An 18,559-nucleotide genomic window follows, 5' to 3' on the forward strand; every position below is an offset into this window, starting at 1 on the left:
ACCCTGTGTTTTGGCTGACTTTCTTTGACACTGTTCTGACAGTGAAAGGTGGGAACTACTTCCTTACTGCTTAGTGGAGGTAAAAGTTCAGGTTTCTCACATTGCTTCCTTCCACACCTAAGAGAGGGTACTCCTCACTCCTGTTGGGACAGGATGTTAGTCCCAGTTCCCCATGTGGTCTCCACTAACACTGCATGGAGGAGAAGTTTTTGCTACCAGTGGGTTTGGATGAAAGTCCAAGCTTCTTACTTCTCTGCTTTTGGAATCAAGGCAATATTAACTTCATAAAATCAGTTGAGAACTGCTGGGTGCTGGGTTCCAGCTCCCTATTATTCCTCCATTCATACTGGCTAGGAGAAGTTGGAATGCCCCATTACTGCTCCTCATGTGAGAGTATGCAAAAGTAGGGTTGTGTGGCCTTGTTACTGCTTGATAGTGGAGAAAATCCTGACTGTTGACTATATCTCTTCTAACATTCCCTCTACCCTCTGCCAGTGGAGAGGGTAGTCTCTCTACTGCTGGATGGGGACAAAAGTCCCAGCTTCTTACTTGGCTTTCTCTGACCCAGCCAAAGTTGGGGAAGATGTTTGGGATACCTTGTTACAGCCTCGTAAGAGTGGAATTCCAGGCTACCTACTGGTCTTTGCTGATGTGTGTATGGTTGGTGGCACAGTTTTTTTCTGTGGTATTTAGCTGGAGTAGAACAGTTGTCATCTAAAAGTTTTTTCTTGCTTGGCTGCCCCATTCTGGTCCTGTGGCAACAAAAGCCTGAAAGAGCAGGCTTTCATTAGTGTCTGTGGGTTTTTCCTTTTTGGCACGAGGTGTAGGTCTGCATTTCTGGTTTGCTCATTTCTTCAGCTGAAAGTCTGGGATAGTGTGAGGTAAAAAAGAAAACTCAGGGACTGACCACCATGACTGTCTTAGGTTTCTACATTCCTAGTTAGACTGCTACCCTCTTTTCACCTTTCAGAGTCTTCTTACTTTTGTTTTATACATCATGACCAAAGACTTTAGTTGTATGTATGTAGCAGGTGGCATAGGAAAATGTCTACTCTCTCTTTTTTCAAGTGGAAGCCCTCATTATTTTTAAAAGATATGTTTATCTTTTTTTTTTCCTAGTTGTTATGATACAAGCCATTGTCTATGTGACCTTCCACATTCTGATCTGAGCAGGAGCTCCCAGACGCTAATTATTGTGGGCCGTTGCTGTTTTTTGCACTCCTAAACTTTAGTCAATTAAAGGGCTGCCTGTTCTCCAGTATATAAATTAAATAACTTTTCCTAATTCATAGTTTTGTAGTAACAGTTCGTATGGACACCAAATGATGTTTGAATAAAATAATACATTTATTCTGAAAGGTGAATTTTTTTGAATAAAGCTAATAGCTAAAGTATACTTAGCATTTGTTGATCTGCTTCCTGATTCCTTTTCCCCCCTCTGATTATAGATTGTCTACCACCTTCTTTGTTATTTAGTAAAACCATGAAAATAGACTTGACTTTGGTTCTGCAGTTGTAACTTTTCCCTGCCCCCCTTTTAGGGACAACCCACCTTTGAAACTAGGACCACTGCTAGTGGAGAGAGAGTTTATGGGAGTGGGGAGTTGAGTCCCATGAACTCTGAGCTGAATAGTTTGGACTTTTATCCCGTAGGCAAGGTAGGGCCAGCCAAATGATCAGTTTGAACAACTATTGTTTGTATTTATTGTGTTAACAATTATATCCACATCCTAGACCTATTCTAATGTGTAATAGCCAGTTCCAAAATAGCCCTAAATGATTTTTTTCCTTCTTGGTCTTCATACTGTTATGTAGTCCCTTCTTCCAGTGAATAGGACTTGTCTGTGTAACCACCAGGATATTGTGGAAATGATGGTATGTGACTTCAAAGGCTAAGCTGTAAGAAAAAATTGAGGTTTCCTCTTTGCTGTCTTGGATCACCTGCCCTGGGAGAAGCCAGTTGCCATGTCATGACAATACTCAAGCAACCCTTTGGAGAGTCTGCAGGGAGAGGAAATGTGGCCACCTGCCAACATCCAACATCAGCTCATCAGCCATTTTAGTGACCCTTCTTGGAAGCAGATTATTTGGTCCCATTCATGCCTTTAGTTGACTTTAGCCTGGTTGACATCATCACACCACCTCATAGGAGACCACCTCTCAGAACCACCTAGCTAAGCCTCTCTTGAATTCCTGCTCACAGAAACTGTAAGATAATTACTGTTTGTGGTCACTTCATGGCACTAAATTTGTGGTAATTTGTTACACAGCAGTAAATAAGTCCATCGCTCGTGAAATACTGATTTCTAACATTTGGCTCTCCAAATTTTAATATAATCTCCTAAACTTTTAGCACATTTGCAAAAGTTTGCTCTCTATAACGTTTTCTACCTCTCTGAGTTGTCACCTTCTCCAGGTCATTGAAGCCACTATGTTTCCATCTCCATTAGCCCCTTTTCTCTCCTTTTCAACTTCAATTGTGTAGTTCTTAAATATAATCATTTACTAGCCAATACTCTTGTCCTTCTCTTAAGCTGTCTTATTTTTGCCAGGTAAAACCTAAATAGGTTCAACCTTTACCTTCTTAATGCTCTGTACTGAACACCTGGAGAAAATTACACAGTTGGCTGCTTTTTATATTCATGAGCTTAAGTGTCACATGGTCTGCGGTATCCACAATTCTCCTGGAATTCTAACCTATTTCTCACATAAGCACACTTTACTACTTTTCAAGATTACATCTGCGTGCTTTTTTTTCTCCTCATACCTCCTCGTTTCTCCTTATTTGAAGAGCTTGCCTCATACCCCATTAGAAAAAAATGGCTATCCATGAAAACCTCTTATTTTCTCACCACAGAATCCAAAATTCTATTGCATCCTCCCTCTTTTTCTCCTTGTGTCTTCTTGTTACAATGGAAGAAGTAGCTCTCCTCTCAAAGGCCAGTTCTTCCATTTGTTCACTCCTCTTTATTGTCTTTTTTTGTGGGGGACTTTGTTTCTTTTGTTATTAATTCTTCTTATCTTACTGTAATTTTTGCCACATGCAAACATACTATGTCTTTTTCCAACTTAAGAAAACTCTTGATCACCCACTCTTTAATCTCCCTGCTGTCCTTTATAGCTACATTTCTCTAAAGATTTATCTACTAGACTCTCTTCACTTTCTTACTTTATATTAATTCTTAAATTAGCTTTAATTTATTCTAGGCTTTTCATTTAATTGCCTTTCGCAAGATTTCCAACAGCTTTTCCGTTGTCAGGTTGAATGAACTGTTACCCTCTCCTATTCTCCAGCCTTTAATGGTATGTTCTACAATTGATTACCTTTTTTAAAAAAAAATATGCATCCTCTCTTGGTTTCTGTGATAATGTACTCTTTTGGCTTTCTTTCTAACCTTACTGCTTTACCAGCTTTTCTAACTTTTTCCTCTGCCTTACTTATAATCTAGTGTTTCCCAGGGTTATGACCTTGATCTTTTTCTGTTTTTCATTGTGAAGGGCAATCTCATTTATTGCCTTGACTTTAACCGTGATCTATATATTGATGACTCCTGAATTTGTATCTCTAGGTAATTTTTCTAGATTTTATATTCGGCACCTTACTTGGCTAATAGTTATTTTGTGTTTAAAATATTCCATATCTTTTCCATTGCTTCCATCTAACAATGTGCTTCTCAAACTAGAAAACCTATTCGTCATCTTTGTTTTCTACTTTGTTTGACATTTACTTCCTCAGTAAATCCTCTCCAGTCTACCTTTGAAATACAAACTTAATCCATCATCTTACTATTGCCACTGTTAACACCCTTGTCTAAGCCATCGTCATTTCTTATTTGGACCCAAGTTCTGAGTAGTTGATCTTCCTGCTTCCACTGTGACCTCTGTATAACCCGTTGTCCACATAAATCAGAGTGGAGAAATATGCATATCAAATTCTCATTTCTCCCTAGCTTAGAATCCTCTTAAATCCTCACAGTTGCAGTTAGAATAAAACCCAAATTTAGGCATATTTTGACATAATAGATCCTTATGAACTAAACCCTGTCTCTTTCTGACTTAAGCTACTCTTCTGCTGGTTAATATACTAGCTTTCTTTAGTATGCCAAAATTTCATTTATTTTAGGTTAAGTACTTCTTGCCTGAAAGCTCTTCTTAATTTGTACATGTTTGCTTTCTTCTAACCCTTCAGGTCTCAGCCTAAATGATATACCCTCAAAGAAGTATTATCTGATTATTTAAGTAAAATCTTTGCCACTCTCCTTAACAACATATGATTTGTTTCCTTTTCAGTGCTTACTACATTTTGTAATTATTTACTTTAATGTACAGATCCATATGGAAAATAAAAATTATATGAATGAGAATCTTTAATACATAAATAAAAACCTAATAAATATTTATAATTTTTGGCATATTGACATTTGAAAAATATAATAGGAATTATGTGTGTAATTCGAGGGTTTGTCCTTGAGTAAATTATGTTTACTTAGTAGATTATATTCACATGAATTTTGCAATTAAACATATTAGAACAAATCTTTTGATACCCCTTTGTCCCATTTGGTGGACACATGTAGACAATTTACATTTAATGTAATTATCAGTAGAGTTAGGTTTAAATCTGTCATCTTGTATTTTTTTCTATTTGTCCCACCTGTTATTTGTTCATTTTCCTTTTACTGTCTTTTTTGCATTAATTATTTTTAATGATTTTATTTTATTGTTAACTATTGCTTTACTTATTTCTCTTTGCTTTATTCTTTAATAGTTATTCTAGGTCCTAGAGTCTGATATTGACAGTATGTACCTCCCAGTTATCATAGTCTGTCTTCAAATATTATATCACTCAGCATATAATGTAAGAAGCTGCTGGGCGTGGTGGCTCACGCCTGTAATCCCAGCACTTTGGGAGGCCAAGGCGGGTGGATCACGAGGTCAAGCGATCGAGACCATCCTGGTCAACATGGTGAAACCCCGTCTCTACTCAAAATACAAAAAATTAGCTGGGCATGGTGGTGCGTGCCTATAGTCCCAGCTACTCGGGAGGCTGAGGCAGGAGAATTGCTTGAACCCAGGAGGAGGAGGTTGCCGTGAGCCGAGATCGCGCCATTGCACTCCAGCCTGGGTAACGAGCGAAACTTCGTCTCAAAAACAAAAAACAAAAGAAGCTTACAACATTGCGTTTCTTTTCTCCTTCCCTTCCTTTATGTTACTGTTTTCATACATCTTCTACATGTTATAAAACCTGTAAAACTGTATTTTTGCCTTAGAACACTATCTTTTAAAATTAATAGACTTTATGTTTTTAGATTTACAGAAAAGTTGAGCGAAATATACAGAGCTACAGTCAATGAACCAATATTATACATTCTTATCATCTGAACTCCATAGTTTGCATTAAGGCTTACTTTTTGTGTTATATAGTCTGTGAGTTTTGAAAGTGTAGGATGACATGTTTCATTGCCCTGAAAATTCAGTGTTTCACCTATTCATCTCTCCTTCCTTCACCTGGAACCCATGGCAAGCAACGATTTTTTTTCTTTCTTTCTGCACAGTTTTGACTTCTCCAGAATATCATATAACTCTATGCCAAGGAGTGTGTGATTTCTAGATCACATGGTAAGAGTTTGTTTAGTTTTGTAAGAGACCACTAAACTGTCTTCCCTAGTGGCTGTACTACTTTACCTTCCTACCAGCAACAAATAAGATTTCCTGTTGCTCTACTTTTTATCAGCATTTGATATTGTCAGCATTTTAGATTTTTAGTCATTCTAATAGATGTGTAATAGTGTCTTGTTGTATTTTGAAATTTGCTAATAACGCATGATGTTGAGCTTCTTTTCATACCTTTTTTTGCCTTCTGTGCAGTTTCTTTGGTAAAGTTTCTGTTCAGCTCTTTTGCCTGTGAATTGAGTTTTTTGTTTTCATATTTTTGAATCTTACGATTCTCTCTATATTTTGGTTGCTAGTCTTTTATCAGATATGTTTGCACATATTTTCTCCCAATCTATATCATGTCTTTTAATTTTCTGAACAGTATCTTTTGCAGAGCAGACGTTTTTAATATTGATGAAGTCCAACTTAACAATTTTTTTCTTTCATTAGTCATGCTTCTGGTATTACATCTAAAAAGTGATTCATTCAGAAGATCACTTAGATTTTCTCCTGTGTTATATTCTAGGAGTTTATCATTTTTCAGATTTGTCTTTTAAAGAAATTTAAAAATCAGAAATAAAGTCTTTAATAGTCACACAGTTTACCATTTTTTATGGTCTTTTATTTTATCTTATAGATCACTTGGGGTTTTTTTTCAGCATGAATAAATTATTTAACATTTTTTGAAATGCATTTCTTCTGGTGATAAATTCTCTCAGTCAATGTTTACCTGAAAGAAGTATTTTTGTCTTCTCTTTTTTTGAGACAGGGTCTCACTCTGTTGCCTCGGATGGAGTGCAGTTGTGCCATCTTGGCTCATTTCAGTCTTTACCTCCCACAGTTAAGTGATCCTCCCACTTCAGCCTCCCAAGTAGCTGGGACTATAGGCGTGTCCCACCACGTGCGGCTAATTTTTGTATTTTTTGTAGAGACGAGATTTGGCCGTGTTGCCCAGGCTAGTCTTGAACTCCTGGTTTTAAGCGATCTGCCCACCTTGGCCTCCCAGAGTAGTGGGATTACAGTCATCAGCCACCATAACTAGCCAGCCTTTGTTTTTGAATGATATTTTTGATGAAAAAAAAATTTCTGAATTGACAGGTCATTTCCCACCACATTTAAAACCTCATTCCATTTGGTATGTTTTTATTGCTTCCACTTCTGTCGTGATACTCATGTTTTCCTTTAAGTCTTTGAGCATCCTTAAGTTTTATAAAAGTGTTTTTTGAGTTTTTGTGTGCTGATTCTTGTCATCTTGCATTTCTAAGTCTGTTCTTAGGAACTGACTTTCATCCTGTGATGGCTCATAGTTTTCTGCTTCTTTGCATGTCTGGTAATTTTTCATTGGATGCCAGACATTGTGAATATAATTGAGTGTTCCTAAATATTGTTTTTGTAAAAAAATACTGGTGTTTGTTTTGGAAGGCAGTTAAGTCATTTGCAGATAAAGTTGATCAGTTCAAGACGTTTTAAAAGCTTTTTAAAAAGTTGGATCTCAAGTAGCCTTTTCTTTAATGTCCACTTATTAATACTAATACTTGACTATCTAGGAGTGTGCACTGATTGCTCTAAATGTTTACTGAGGTTCCTCTACTCTGTATAGTTTGAACATCCTTAGCTTACTGTGAGCTCTGAAGCTTGTTTATCTTATAAGTCCCTTGCAATTTTTATTTGCCTAGCCTTGATGAATTTTATGCCGATCATGTGTTGATGAGTATTCAGACTGAAATCTCAAGGGGACTCCCTGTGTTCATTTCTGGAACTCTTTTTCTACTTCGTCTTCTTTCCAGTATTCTCCCTTGCAAATTCCAATGCTTCAGCCTCCTTGAACAGGAGTCTTGATGTCAACCCAGCAAGATGGCTGTGTTTGCTTGGGTTTCTCAGTCCTGTGCCAAGTTTAAGTTTTAAGGTGGTTACTCTAGAATAGGAACTACCACTTCAGTAGTTTCCTTAAATAAGATAACATTCTTGACTTTTTGGGATGAAGTAGGTATAATGTATGTTCATTGTAGAGTTCAGAAATACACAAAAATGTACCTAAGTCTCGTGTAAACTCAAAACGTGGCCTCCAGGCAGGAAGCCAGGAAGATAGGAGAGCTCACTTTGATTTCCTTATCTCAGGTATCATAGCCCTGTACTGCTTGTTGTCCAGTGCTGAAAACTGTTGTGGCATGTATTTTTTTCTAATTTTCTAGTTGTTTGAAGGCAAAAGGTCAAGTTCTGTACCAGTTAACTTCTTCCTGGCCTGATGTAGAAGTTTCTCATATTTTATTTATTTAGATTCTGTTTAACTTTACAATAGTTTTAAGATGGTTACTCTAGAATAGGAACTACCACTTCAGTAGTTTTCTTAAATAAGATAACATTCTTGACTTTTTGGGATGAAGTAGATATAATGTATGTTCATTGTAGAGTTCAGAAATACACAAAAATGTACCTAAGTCTCGTGTAAACTCAGACTCCGTATCTTATTTCTATTAACATTTTACTGTGTTCTAGTCATTTTTCTGTGATTATATGTAACCCCTTTTATACATATTTATGGAGCATAAACAGACATATAACCCTGTTTGTTTCCCCAATTTGTAATTTGTGTGTTTTTTTTGTTTTTGTTTTGCTAAAAGGCAAAATAGTCCAAGGTACATGTTCTTTAAAAGTATGCATGTCTATCTGCTTTATAATGGAAGTTAAGATTGCACCACAGGAATATATAACCATTTATTCAGAGAATGTGGGATTGATTAAACATTTTTTATTCTTTGCAAAAGTAAGATCTCTAGTCAGTTAAAACTGTACTCCTAAATTCATCCATTATACTTTTTGGGAATGTTTTGTCCTTGTTTTATCCATTTCCTCCTCCCTGAGAAAAACATTCTGTGTTGAAATTTTGCACTCAGTTTGGTTTGAAAACTGTGCTTTTCTTAATTGGATCATCTGGGATTGTAAGCCTGTCTGTGTATTAGAACCAGATAGGGAGTTCTTTAAAAATAAAGATAGGCTTAAATTAGACTAAATCCCTGGGAATCTTATTTGCATATCTCACCATTTGGGAATCACTATTCAAAACCTTATCTCTGATACTTTAGGTTTCCTTAAAATCCAACACCTGTGTGTTGATTGACTTAGTAAGACATTAAGATGGGACTCACTGGTCAGCCACAGCCTCTCTATGTTCATCTATTTAGTTTTTTTGGGACTTTCACCTAAGATACCGTTTCAAAGAAGTTTTATGCCAAAAGCAAATGTGTTTACCTATCAGAGCTCTGCTTCCAGTGTATAATGAATTTCTTTAATTTCCTTGAACATGGAGAAGCCTGAAGCAAACTGTGTAAGATAGTAGTCATGGCTTGTTGATGCTTACGTAAAAAGGCGGGGAGCAGTGGCTCATGTCTGTTATCCCGGTACTTTGGGAGGCTGAGGTGGGTGGATCACTTAAGGTCAGGAGTTCAAGAACAGCCTGGCCAACATGGTGAAACCCAGTCTCTACCAAAAATACAAAAAAGCCGGGCATAGGGGTGCACACCTGTAATCCCAGGTATAGGCTGAGGCAGGCGAATTGCTTGAACCTGTGAGGCAGAGGTTGCAGCGAGCTGAGATCCCACCACTGCACTCCAGCCTGGGTGATAGAGCTAGACTTTGCCTCAAAAAAAAAGAAAAAAGAATTTAAGTTTTTAAAAAACCTTTCAATAGAAGTAGTTGAAAAATGATAGTTGCTACTTCTACTTGGTAGTTCTTCTAATCCATGAATATGGAACGTCTATTTATTTAAATCATCTTCAGTTTCTACTAATAGTGTTTTATAACTTTCAGTATATGAATATTGTACTTTTATTACATTTATTACAAAATATGCTTTTTAATGTTATTGTGCGTGGAATTATTTTCTTAATTTTGTTTTCAGATTGTTCATTGTATATAATCCTAATTTTTATATTTTACTCTTCTATCCCGCAGTTTTAAGTTTTCTGTTGATTCCTTAGGGTTTTCTGCGTATTTTTTACTTCTTCCTTTCCAATCCATATGCTTTTTTATTTTTCTTGCCTGATTACACTGATTAGAACGTCCAGTATAGTTTTGAATAGGAGTAATGAGAGTGTAAATCCTTTCCTTGTTTCTGGTCTTAAGGAGAAAGCATTATCTTTTATCATTAATTATGATGTTAGATGTAGATTTTTTGTAGATACCTTTATTATGAATAGTTGTTGGATTTTGTCATGTGCTTTTTCTACATCTGTGGAGATACTTAGTAGTTCTCAAATTGATGATTCATTTGACACAAAGAAACTTTTCATAGTTCCCTCCGCAGATAGACAGCAATTGTAGGATCAGCTGTGCATTGCGTATCATGTAGCCTTAAATGAGAAGCATGGCAGATAATTTGATATTTACTAAACAGATATTCATGAAGTGCCTACAGTATGCATTTCTAACAGGTTCATTTGCTTCTGATGAATGCTAAAGATTTGGATCTAGTAGGTTAGAGGTCAGAGTTTTAGACAAATAATAACAAAGTTTTGTTTCCTCCATGAATTAATTTTTTAAATGGCTTTAAATATTTAAGCATAGAGCTATAAACCTAAGTAATACTGAGCCCAGTTCTAGCTTTTCTCAAAATAATTTTCTTTTTGTTACCATGAGCAGTATCATTAGCATGGCTCTTCTTGCACCTTTTTTTTTTTTTTTAAAGAGACAAGGTCTCTGTCATCCATCCATCCATGCATGTACAGTGGTGTGTTCATAGCTCACTGTAGCCTGAACTCCTGTGCTCAGCTGTCTTCCTACCTCAGCCTCCCAGAGTGCTGGGTTTACAGGTGTAAGACCATACCCGGCTGTATGTTAGTATTCTTATATTCTTACTCACAGCAAAATGTATTTAATCAGTTTTATGGTATTTTTGCTAAATCAGTTTTGTAAGCCTGCTTGTAACAGAAACGTCCACATTATTGTGGGTTGTTCTTTGCCAGAAAAATTGATGGCAAATTCATAGGTAACTAATGGGACTGCTTAATAACCTGCCATTTCAAAAAGACAGCAAATAAAGCAAAACCACAGCATTAATTCTTCATGTAATTTAAGAAAAATAATATTTTTCTAACTTCATTTTTCATTTAAATCCCATATGGTTCTCTTACAGCAGTGTGATCTTCCTGCATTTTCTTCACTGTGAGAACTATCAGACATTTCTGTTGGAGATAGTTTCTAATGTTGAAATTTTCAGTAAATAATTAATTCTTCATGGAAACTTAGGTATTACATCAACTAGTTATATGCTATAGCTTACTTAGCATTAAGATGATTAGATAACTTACTATATGTAAAGCAATCGGAAGAGTCATGGAAAACAATACCTTTTTTTTTTTTTTTAGCGGATAATACTATCATTTAATTCTTGTTTTTTTAGCAAGGTGAAAATTAAATTCAGATATTCTTTAAGATGTATACATCTGGTCTTTAAATGTAACATCACTTTGTGATCTTACCTAAGTCCTCTGCTCTGTAAGAATTACAATTGTTTATATAAAGATGCTAATACTGTCTTTGGTATAAAACTCAAATATTTATTGATTTACCATGATGTTTTGAAAGTCAGTGGGATGGCGGACAGTGACACGTCAAAATCATCTAGAAATTAAAAAAAAAAAAAAGGCACAACACTGCTCATTTAAGGACCGCTGGTCTACAAGTTTAGCTTCTTATGGACTTAAAAAAAAAATTGTTACCTTAACCTTGTTTTGTGTTAATAACTTAATAACTCAGCATTTGTTTGATAATGAATTAACATATAATAAAAAAGGCATGACTAAATAGTTTGATGTTTTTACTATATTGAATTATTTGGTCAAGGGTTAATGTGACAGGTGAAGGAGTTTTGTTGGCTGTTGCTTTTGTATTTTAACCCCTTTTTAAGATTTCAATTGACAGTGAAACCTTAAACATGGAAATGTAATATGTAATATAGGTAGTATTTATTACCATATATTTACTTATAAATTCTTATTTATAACATTTGTTTATTATATAAATCTAAACAGACAGTTTTGAGTAATGCAAACATTTTGATATTACTAATCTCAGCATCTTACCCCCCCTAATTTTGTTACACAATATTGAGAAAAACCCAATTGAAACAGATTAGTAATTGATAACTATTTTAAAGCTTGTCTTATTGCCTTAAATTGTTATTCTGGCAGGTAGAAAGGACAGTAAAGACTTTGGACTCAACTAACTAAATATGTAACCTTGGCTTGCATTTATTAATTGTTGAAATAAGCTTTATAGTCAGACATGATTCTCATTTCTGCTAGCTGTTATACCATGGATAAATTATGTGACTCCTCCAAGCCTTGAGTTTCTCATTTATCAAATGAACATTATAATAGCTTTTACCTCATAAGAGGTAAATCATATTTAGATTAAGTAAGGTAATTACATATGTTAAAGTATATCCAAGTAATCATATTTGGATTAAGTAAGGTGATTATGTGCGTTAAAGTATGATTGTCAAAAAAGCAAAGTTCTTACACTTAGGCAAATATAGAAAGAACATGTGTCACAGATTGTATGCCGCTCACTTAAATAGTAAGACGTTAAATTTGCCCAGAGTGCATTTGTGGATCTAAGTATTTATAGGCAATGTGAATAGAAGGCTGCTGAGTTAGGTAAGAAACTGATTAATATCCAACAAGGCCCGTAATTTAATCTTTGTGGTTATCAGGCAAAAATTACTTGCTTCTCTATTGGATAAAAAGCTACAAGTTAACATATATAACCTTACTGCCTAGGACTTTTGTTTTTTTAAGAGACAGGATCTCACTCTGTCACCCAGTCTGGAGTACAGTGGCTCAGTCATAGCTTCCTGCAACCTTTAACTCCTGGACCCAAATGATCTTTCCACCTTAGCCTCTTGTATTTATTTTTATTTTATTTTAGAAATGGACTCTTGCTGTGTTGACTAGACTGGTCTCAAATTTATGGCCTTAAGCAGTCCTCCCACTTTGACCTCCTAAAGTGCTGGAACGGAACTTTTAGTAAATAGAAATGTACATTACCCTAAATTAGAATTTCTCGACTTGGGCATTCATGATTTTTGGGCTAGATCATTTTTTGTTGTGGAAAGCTGTCCAACGTGTTATAAAATGTTTAATAGCATCCCTGGCTTCTACTCACTAGGTGCCCATAGCGTCTTCTCTTCTCCCTGATTGGGCAACAGACATTGCCAAGCGTTCCCGAGGGCACAAAATTGTTCCATGATGAAAACCATTGCCCTGGATAATCTTGAACAACCTTTTTTTCTGTTACAACATTGGATGTACTACCAATTTTTTTTTTTGCCTCTTTTTCCAAGCTTTTGATAATTTTTCTGACACATGAAAGCACTTTGCACAGTGCCTGACTAGTAGTAGATAATTGTTAAATGACAACTGCTACTGTTTTAATTATTTATTATTACTAATATGTTGTTTCTTAGGTAGTTTGACAGGCATTATTTGGCTGAGTTTACCTGGGATATTGATTTGTTAGATAACATCATTAGAAAACAAACAAAACAACCTAAGACACTTTAGTGCAAATCTGTCAGATCTACTGAGTTTCAAAATAGTCAAAATCAGTCATTTTTTCTGGTAAGTCCCAAAATCAAATTCATGTTTTTTAATACTCTTTTCTGCAGTTGTAGGTATGGTAAATTTTGACCCAGAATACATACACTGAACTCATTCATTCAGTTTTCCCCGCCAAAAAAAAAATCAAACAAGAAATACTGGTTAATTCCTAGTAATCATTAAAATGATTATAGCATAATATTATTGTAGTTGAATATATTACATGTTTATTGTGTAACCAACTCAATAAGGCAGACTGTATTAAGAGCACAGGCTTAGTAGACATGCTTGAACTTTGCCTGACATTTTATTCTATTAGACGTGCCAAATAATGTGCTTGCTTATATAATTTTAGGTGAGCAGACATGTCTGAACAGAACTGAATTTTATTAAGACTCAGTGCGTACAACCTACATGATCAATGAGACAAATCCCCCATGTGCACAACAATTTTAGAAGTTGTATTTTGAGATTTACACAAAATGAGTTTACTTGGTAGTATTGGTAAATAAATTGTTATAGGTAAATACTAGTATTAAAACTTGTTATACATTTGTGCTTCCAGGCTTTTAAAATTAAAATTTCTAAATTTGAAAAGGAAAGTTTTAAAATGAAAGAACATTGGTGACACCCCGAGGCACTGCAGTGAAAAAGGCTGAGAACCACAGTGTAACAACTATAGTTCTGGCTTAGTAAATGTATTTTTAAATAGAAAGTCTTCTAAGGAGCATAGTTTACTTTTTTTTGCCCTAGTTACAGTTGATATTTGACATTTCATTTAAGTTTTACAAGAGTCATGTGATTTGCAGTTAATCAGATTGGAGAACCAGCTATTTCCTATACTGTTTCAGGAATGTAACCTAGGTTTCTGTCTTTTCCCCTTATAAAATTACATAAGTAGGAATGGAACAGAATAGAGAATTGTATAGGAAATTGGAATTACAAGTGTTATTAAGCAGGTTTGGAATTAGGGTAATGGTTGGTGACAAGAGAATTTTTGTCTTTTGGCACACTGTCTCTGGTGTATAGCAAAATATAGTATACCTTTCCACAAACAGCTTTACTTACTAAGCATATAGAGACATAAGGTCATTGAGTACAAATATATGAATTGATAATTTTAGTTTTGTAAAATATTTTGTTTGTTTGTTTGGAAATGGAGTCTCACTCTGTCGCCCAGGCAGTCCAGCGGTGCAATCCTGACTCACTGCTACCTTTGTCTCCCGGATTCAAGCTATTCTCTGCTTCAGCCTCCCAAGTAACTGGGACTACAGGTGTGCCACCACCACAACTAGCTAATTTTTTTGTGTTTTCAGTAGAGACAGGGTTTCACCATGTTGGCCAGTCTGGTCTCGAACTCCTGAGCTCAGACGATCTACCCACCTCGGCCTCCCAAAGTGTTGGGATTACAGGCAGTTTTGTAAAATTTGACAGTCTTCATTAGCAATTAATATTTCTTAACCACAATATAAATATAGTACTTAGAACAACCCAAATAATAGTGGAAGAAAGAAAAGATAATTACATAGATGAAGCAGTAAATATTCCTTTGAGTGTTATTTAATTTTTTGATGGCGTTTGTTAATTCAACTTTTGAGTTTCAATAAATATTGTCCATTTAAATTATATTGACGCTACTGCATAAGATGTAACATTTGTGTGCAAGATTTTAAATATAAAATATTATAAGAATGACATTTTCATAGTGTTTTATTTACTGCTTTGGCTGTAATTGGGTAATGTTAACTTTTCTGCCAATGGGTTGATTAAAAAGCCAAAGCACAGAAAATAATCTTTGAAACAGTAGATGAATAAGTGACGTATCAATGAATTAAATCACTTAACTTTCCACATGGTGTAGATATACATCAAAATCAGTTCAGTAACATTTTCTCAGATTTTAAGTTATTTTGATGTATTAGAAAATATTGAACTTTTTTACTGTCCAAGTTTAATTTTGTAATTATTCTACTTAACTTTGCCAGATGATTGATTTTTGTTGTTGTTGCTTGAATTGTTTATAGAGAGAAATGATAAGTGATTGAGGTACTCTTATTACTATTAACTACATATTTTAAATCAGACTAGAATGTTTAGTTGGTGTAGTAAGAAAGCATCACATAGGACAAGCTCTGGGCTTATCTCTTACTGAACCATGTAATGAATCCCTTGCTGCAACATCTTGCGCCTCCCCCAAAGCAGCCAGCATATATTTGAGCAGAGTGGCTCTGTTCGAGTTGTATCTTATTCTCATGGAGGAGATAGCAGAGCTTAATACTGCAGCAAGTGGAGCTTCTGTGGTGAATCCGATGCTGGATTAAATTTTAAGGCTATTAGCAAGGCCCTGACAAAGTGATGCTAAATGAGCACTTTCATTCTTGGAATTTGGCTATAATTTTATTGAAGCAGTTTTATGATGCAGGAAAAAGAAATAGCATCTTAATTCCAATCATAGTATGCCGACTTGATCTCTGCTGTGGGGGTGGAAACAGCTGAAGAATGCAACATTTTAATACAGTTTTTTTTTTTTTTTTTTTAAATGAGTGCTTTGGATCTAGAGTAAATGTTCAAGACAGTCAGCAAACAACATTCACCAAGGCATTTTTCTGGAATGTCAGTCTTGGATCGATTTAAGTGCTCAGGGTCTGAAAAAATGTCTCCTAGCATCAAAAACTTGGATTGCTTTTCTCCGATGTTATGCCACTGTAAAGTAGCATGCACCAACAGCACAATATCCTTAATGTTTGGATGTAAGGTGGGTTTGAATAATACTTCCTTAAAAAGCTTGGTTTTAAATCCAATAGTATTTCAGCAAAGAAATATAATTTAGATTAGATGATTTGATTGACTTTAATTCATGTAATAGATTTCCTGTCCTTTGTGTGTCTGACATAAGAACCACAAATGGGTCTGTGCACACAGTTAAGGTATAGTAGAAAAGGATCTGATTTTCATGAAAGCTGCATATAAAATGCTGTCATTCTCCATTAATGAGGATTGATCATTGACTTGCTTTTTATGTTTTGCTACTGTGGAAAATGAAGTGTACAGGAAACACCATTGATGTGCAGGATTGAAGATGCTTTCTGATATCACTTTGATGGAAGAAATTGCTTGTGGCAGGTTTAATATTTAAACTAATGCCATAGACTTTGTTATTTTGATACTAAATTGTGTTGCTATTTAGATTGTATAGAAGGAAAAAAAAGCTTTTAAACAAAATAAACACTGAAAGAACCATGACTTTACTATTCATTTCCTATAAATGAAACAGTGGTTAATTGAGTAAGGTGTTCTATATATATATATAAATGTAAAGTTTGCCTTAAAGATAAATTATGGTTTTTTATATAAAATGCTAAATGGAAGAAAGAACGGATACATTTTTACCTGATTTCTGCAATCAAAAACAACATATGGTTTAAAGCTATTTGTAGAAAGAGAGCCCTCTACTGTAGTATTTGAGGGAATAATTATTTTCAAGTATTGTTTCAAATGAAACTTTTTTTTCTTTTTAGTTTTTGTAAGACTGAAACTTCTCAATTGATGATGTGAAGAGGTCTCAAATTGCTAGCTGATTAAATTAGGCTGAAAGTTTTTTACCCCTTTATTAAAGAATATATTGCTTTTCTGGTCACCCAAGCATTTTCCCCCTTCACTTTAAATTCTTTGTTGTGTCAGAGAATTCTTATTTTCCTAGTGAGATTTCAGAAATTTTCTGAACTAGAAAATGGAAATGATTGCACAAGAAAAAGTAGGCTGCTAATAGAAACATTTTTAACAAATTTACAATTCATATTGGTTGTTCAACTGTGAGCCAGTGTAAAATTCATATGTGTTGTTTAAATAGCTAAGGCTACATTTTCCTTTTTCCTTGAGTGTTAAACCTGTTTTTCTCATGTGGTATGTACAACAGGGTGTTTTGGGAAAAGGATTTAAAACATTTTAAGGAATGTTTTTATAAAGCTAATCGCTGTTAAAAAAAGGTTTGTAGGTAAATTAAACATCTAATTATGTATATAAGATGTTTTAAAATACTACCCTTATTATAGAGTCAGTTTTAAGAAGTAACATGAGCAATGGCTTATGACTAGTCTGATAGTCTCAGTGAACTTTAAACGCCTCCCCATCCTCTATTCCTTACACTTTGGATTCTGTTAAATTGATTGCAGAACACCACTTGAGGTTCTTGGTTGCCCTCTGGTGGGAAAATGAAGAAAATATTCTATTGAAAATGTCTTTACTGTGGTCATACTTGGTAATTAAAGATAGTTAAAAGGGCATCTAAGTTATATGTTTACAATTTAAGAAATCAGATACTTTAATTTGGGAAATAAAAAGAAGTGAATTATTTTGGGGCTTAACCATTTGTGGATAGAATTTTTAAAAATTGTTTTCCAAAATGTTTGAATTTTATGGCAGGTAGTATTGACAAGAGACTATGTAGAAATACAGTTTCTAAGACTACAGCATCCTCGTCACATTTTTTATTAGTGTATTTTCATAGATGCAAAATTAATTATTTAAAGCTTTGCAGTGAAACTGACAATTACATTAATTAAAAATTTTAATATGTGATTAAAAAAGAATACCTATTGGTGGGAATTGTACCAGAATTATCCCAGTTTTTAGTTAAAACATTTCAGAAATAGCTTGAGACAATAAGGGTAAACACATCTTTCTTTCCAGTGTATAAGCTAATACCAATATTGCAAGTACAAAAAGTTTATCTTCTAATACCACTGGTACTTCTAATGCCAATTAATAACTGTTAACTTCCTTAATTTGTAGGAAGACTTGGGTGAGCAAGTAATCTTACTATGTAAATTCCAAATCACATTTAAAACTAAGCTTAATATTTTCATTTATGACATGAGCTTTTGAAAGGGAATAAAAGCACCACCTTGTTTGTTGGAAATTAAATGTCTTTTTAAAAAGTCAGGTTTCTATGTGACTGGAGTTTACCTCTTAACCATTCTTTTCTTTATGAGACATTTATCCAAGAAGGTTACAGTAATAGATTATCATAAGGAACCAATCTGTTTGCTATAGAATCTTGGAAGTCTCCATGTGTGTCAAAGTGAGAGTGTGCATGCGTATATGTAATTGGAGCAGTATCATCAAAAGATCAGTTAATTTCTGGTATCAGTCCATATGGAAAGAAGCCTGTTTATCTCTCGTGTCTCATATTAGAACTCAGAGAAAGGACCTTGGGGAATGTAAGGAGAATGCAGAGGACATTTAGATTCTTCTTCTTCTTCTTTTTTTTTTTAATAGAGATGGGGTTTCACTGTGTTGGCCAGGCT

General features: G+C 34.7%; 1 protein-coding gene across 42 annotated transcripts in view; it reads left to right on the forward strand.

Moving 5' to 3' along the window:
• The window catches only part of DLG1 (discs large MAGUK scaffold protein 1), a 306,584-nt gene that overhangs the window by 98,166 nt on the left and 189,859 nt on the right, over positions 1-18,559 (forward strand). Inside the window, exon 1 of one of the 42 annotated variants that reach the window (XM_035274954.3) lies at positions 15,719-16,008. The exons of 39 other annotated variants lie outside the window; for them this stretch is intronic. In XM_035274954.3, the coding sequence (XP_035130845.3) occupies positions 15,817-16,008 (192 nt within the window). In that variant the 5' untranslated portion in view covers positions 15,719-15,816. Of the gene's footprint in view, positions 1-15,718; positions 16,009-18,559 lie in introns of those variants that run through there. 2 more of the 42 variants (XM_078350575.1, XM_078350577.1) reach the window with 2 other exon arrangements.

Source organism: Callithrix jacchus, chromosome 15 (assembly GCF_049354715.1).
Source record: "Callithrix jacchus isolate 240 chromosome 15, calJac240_pri, whole genome shotgun sequence".
In the NCBI taxonomy this organism is placed as follows: domain Eukaryota; kingdom Metazoa; phylum Chordata; class Mammalia; order Primates; family Cebidae; genus Callithrix; species Callithrix jacchus.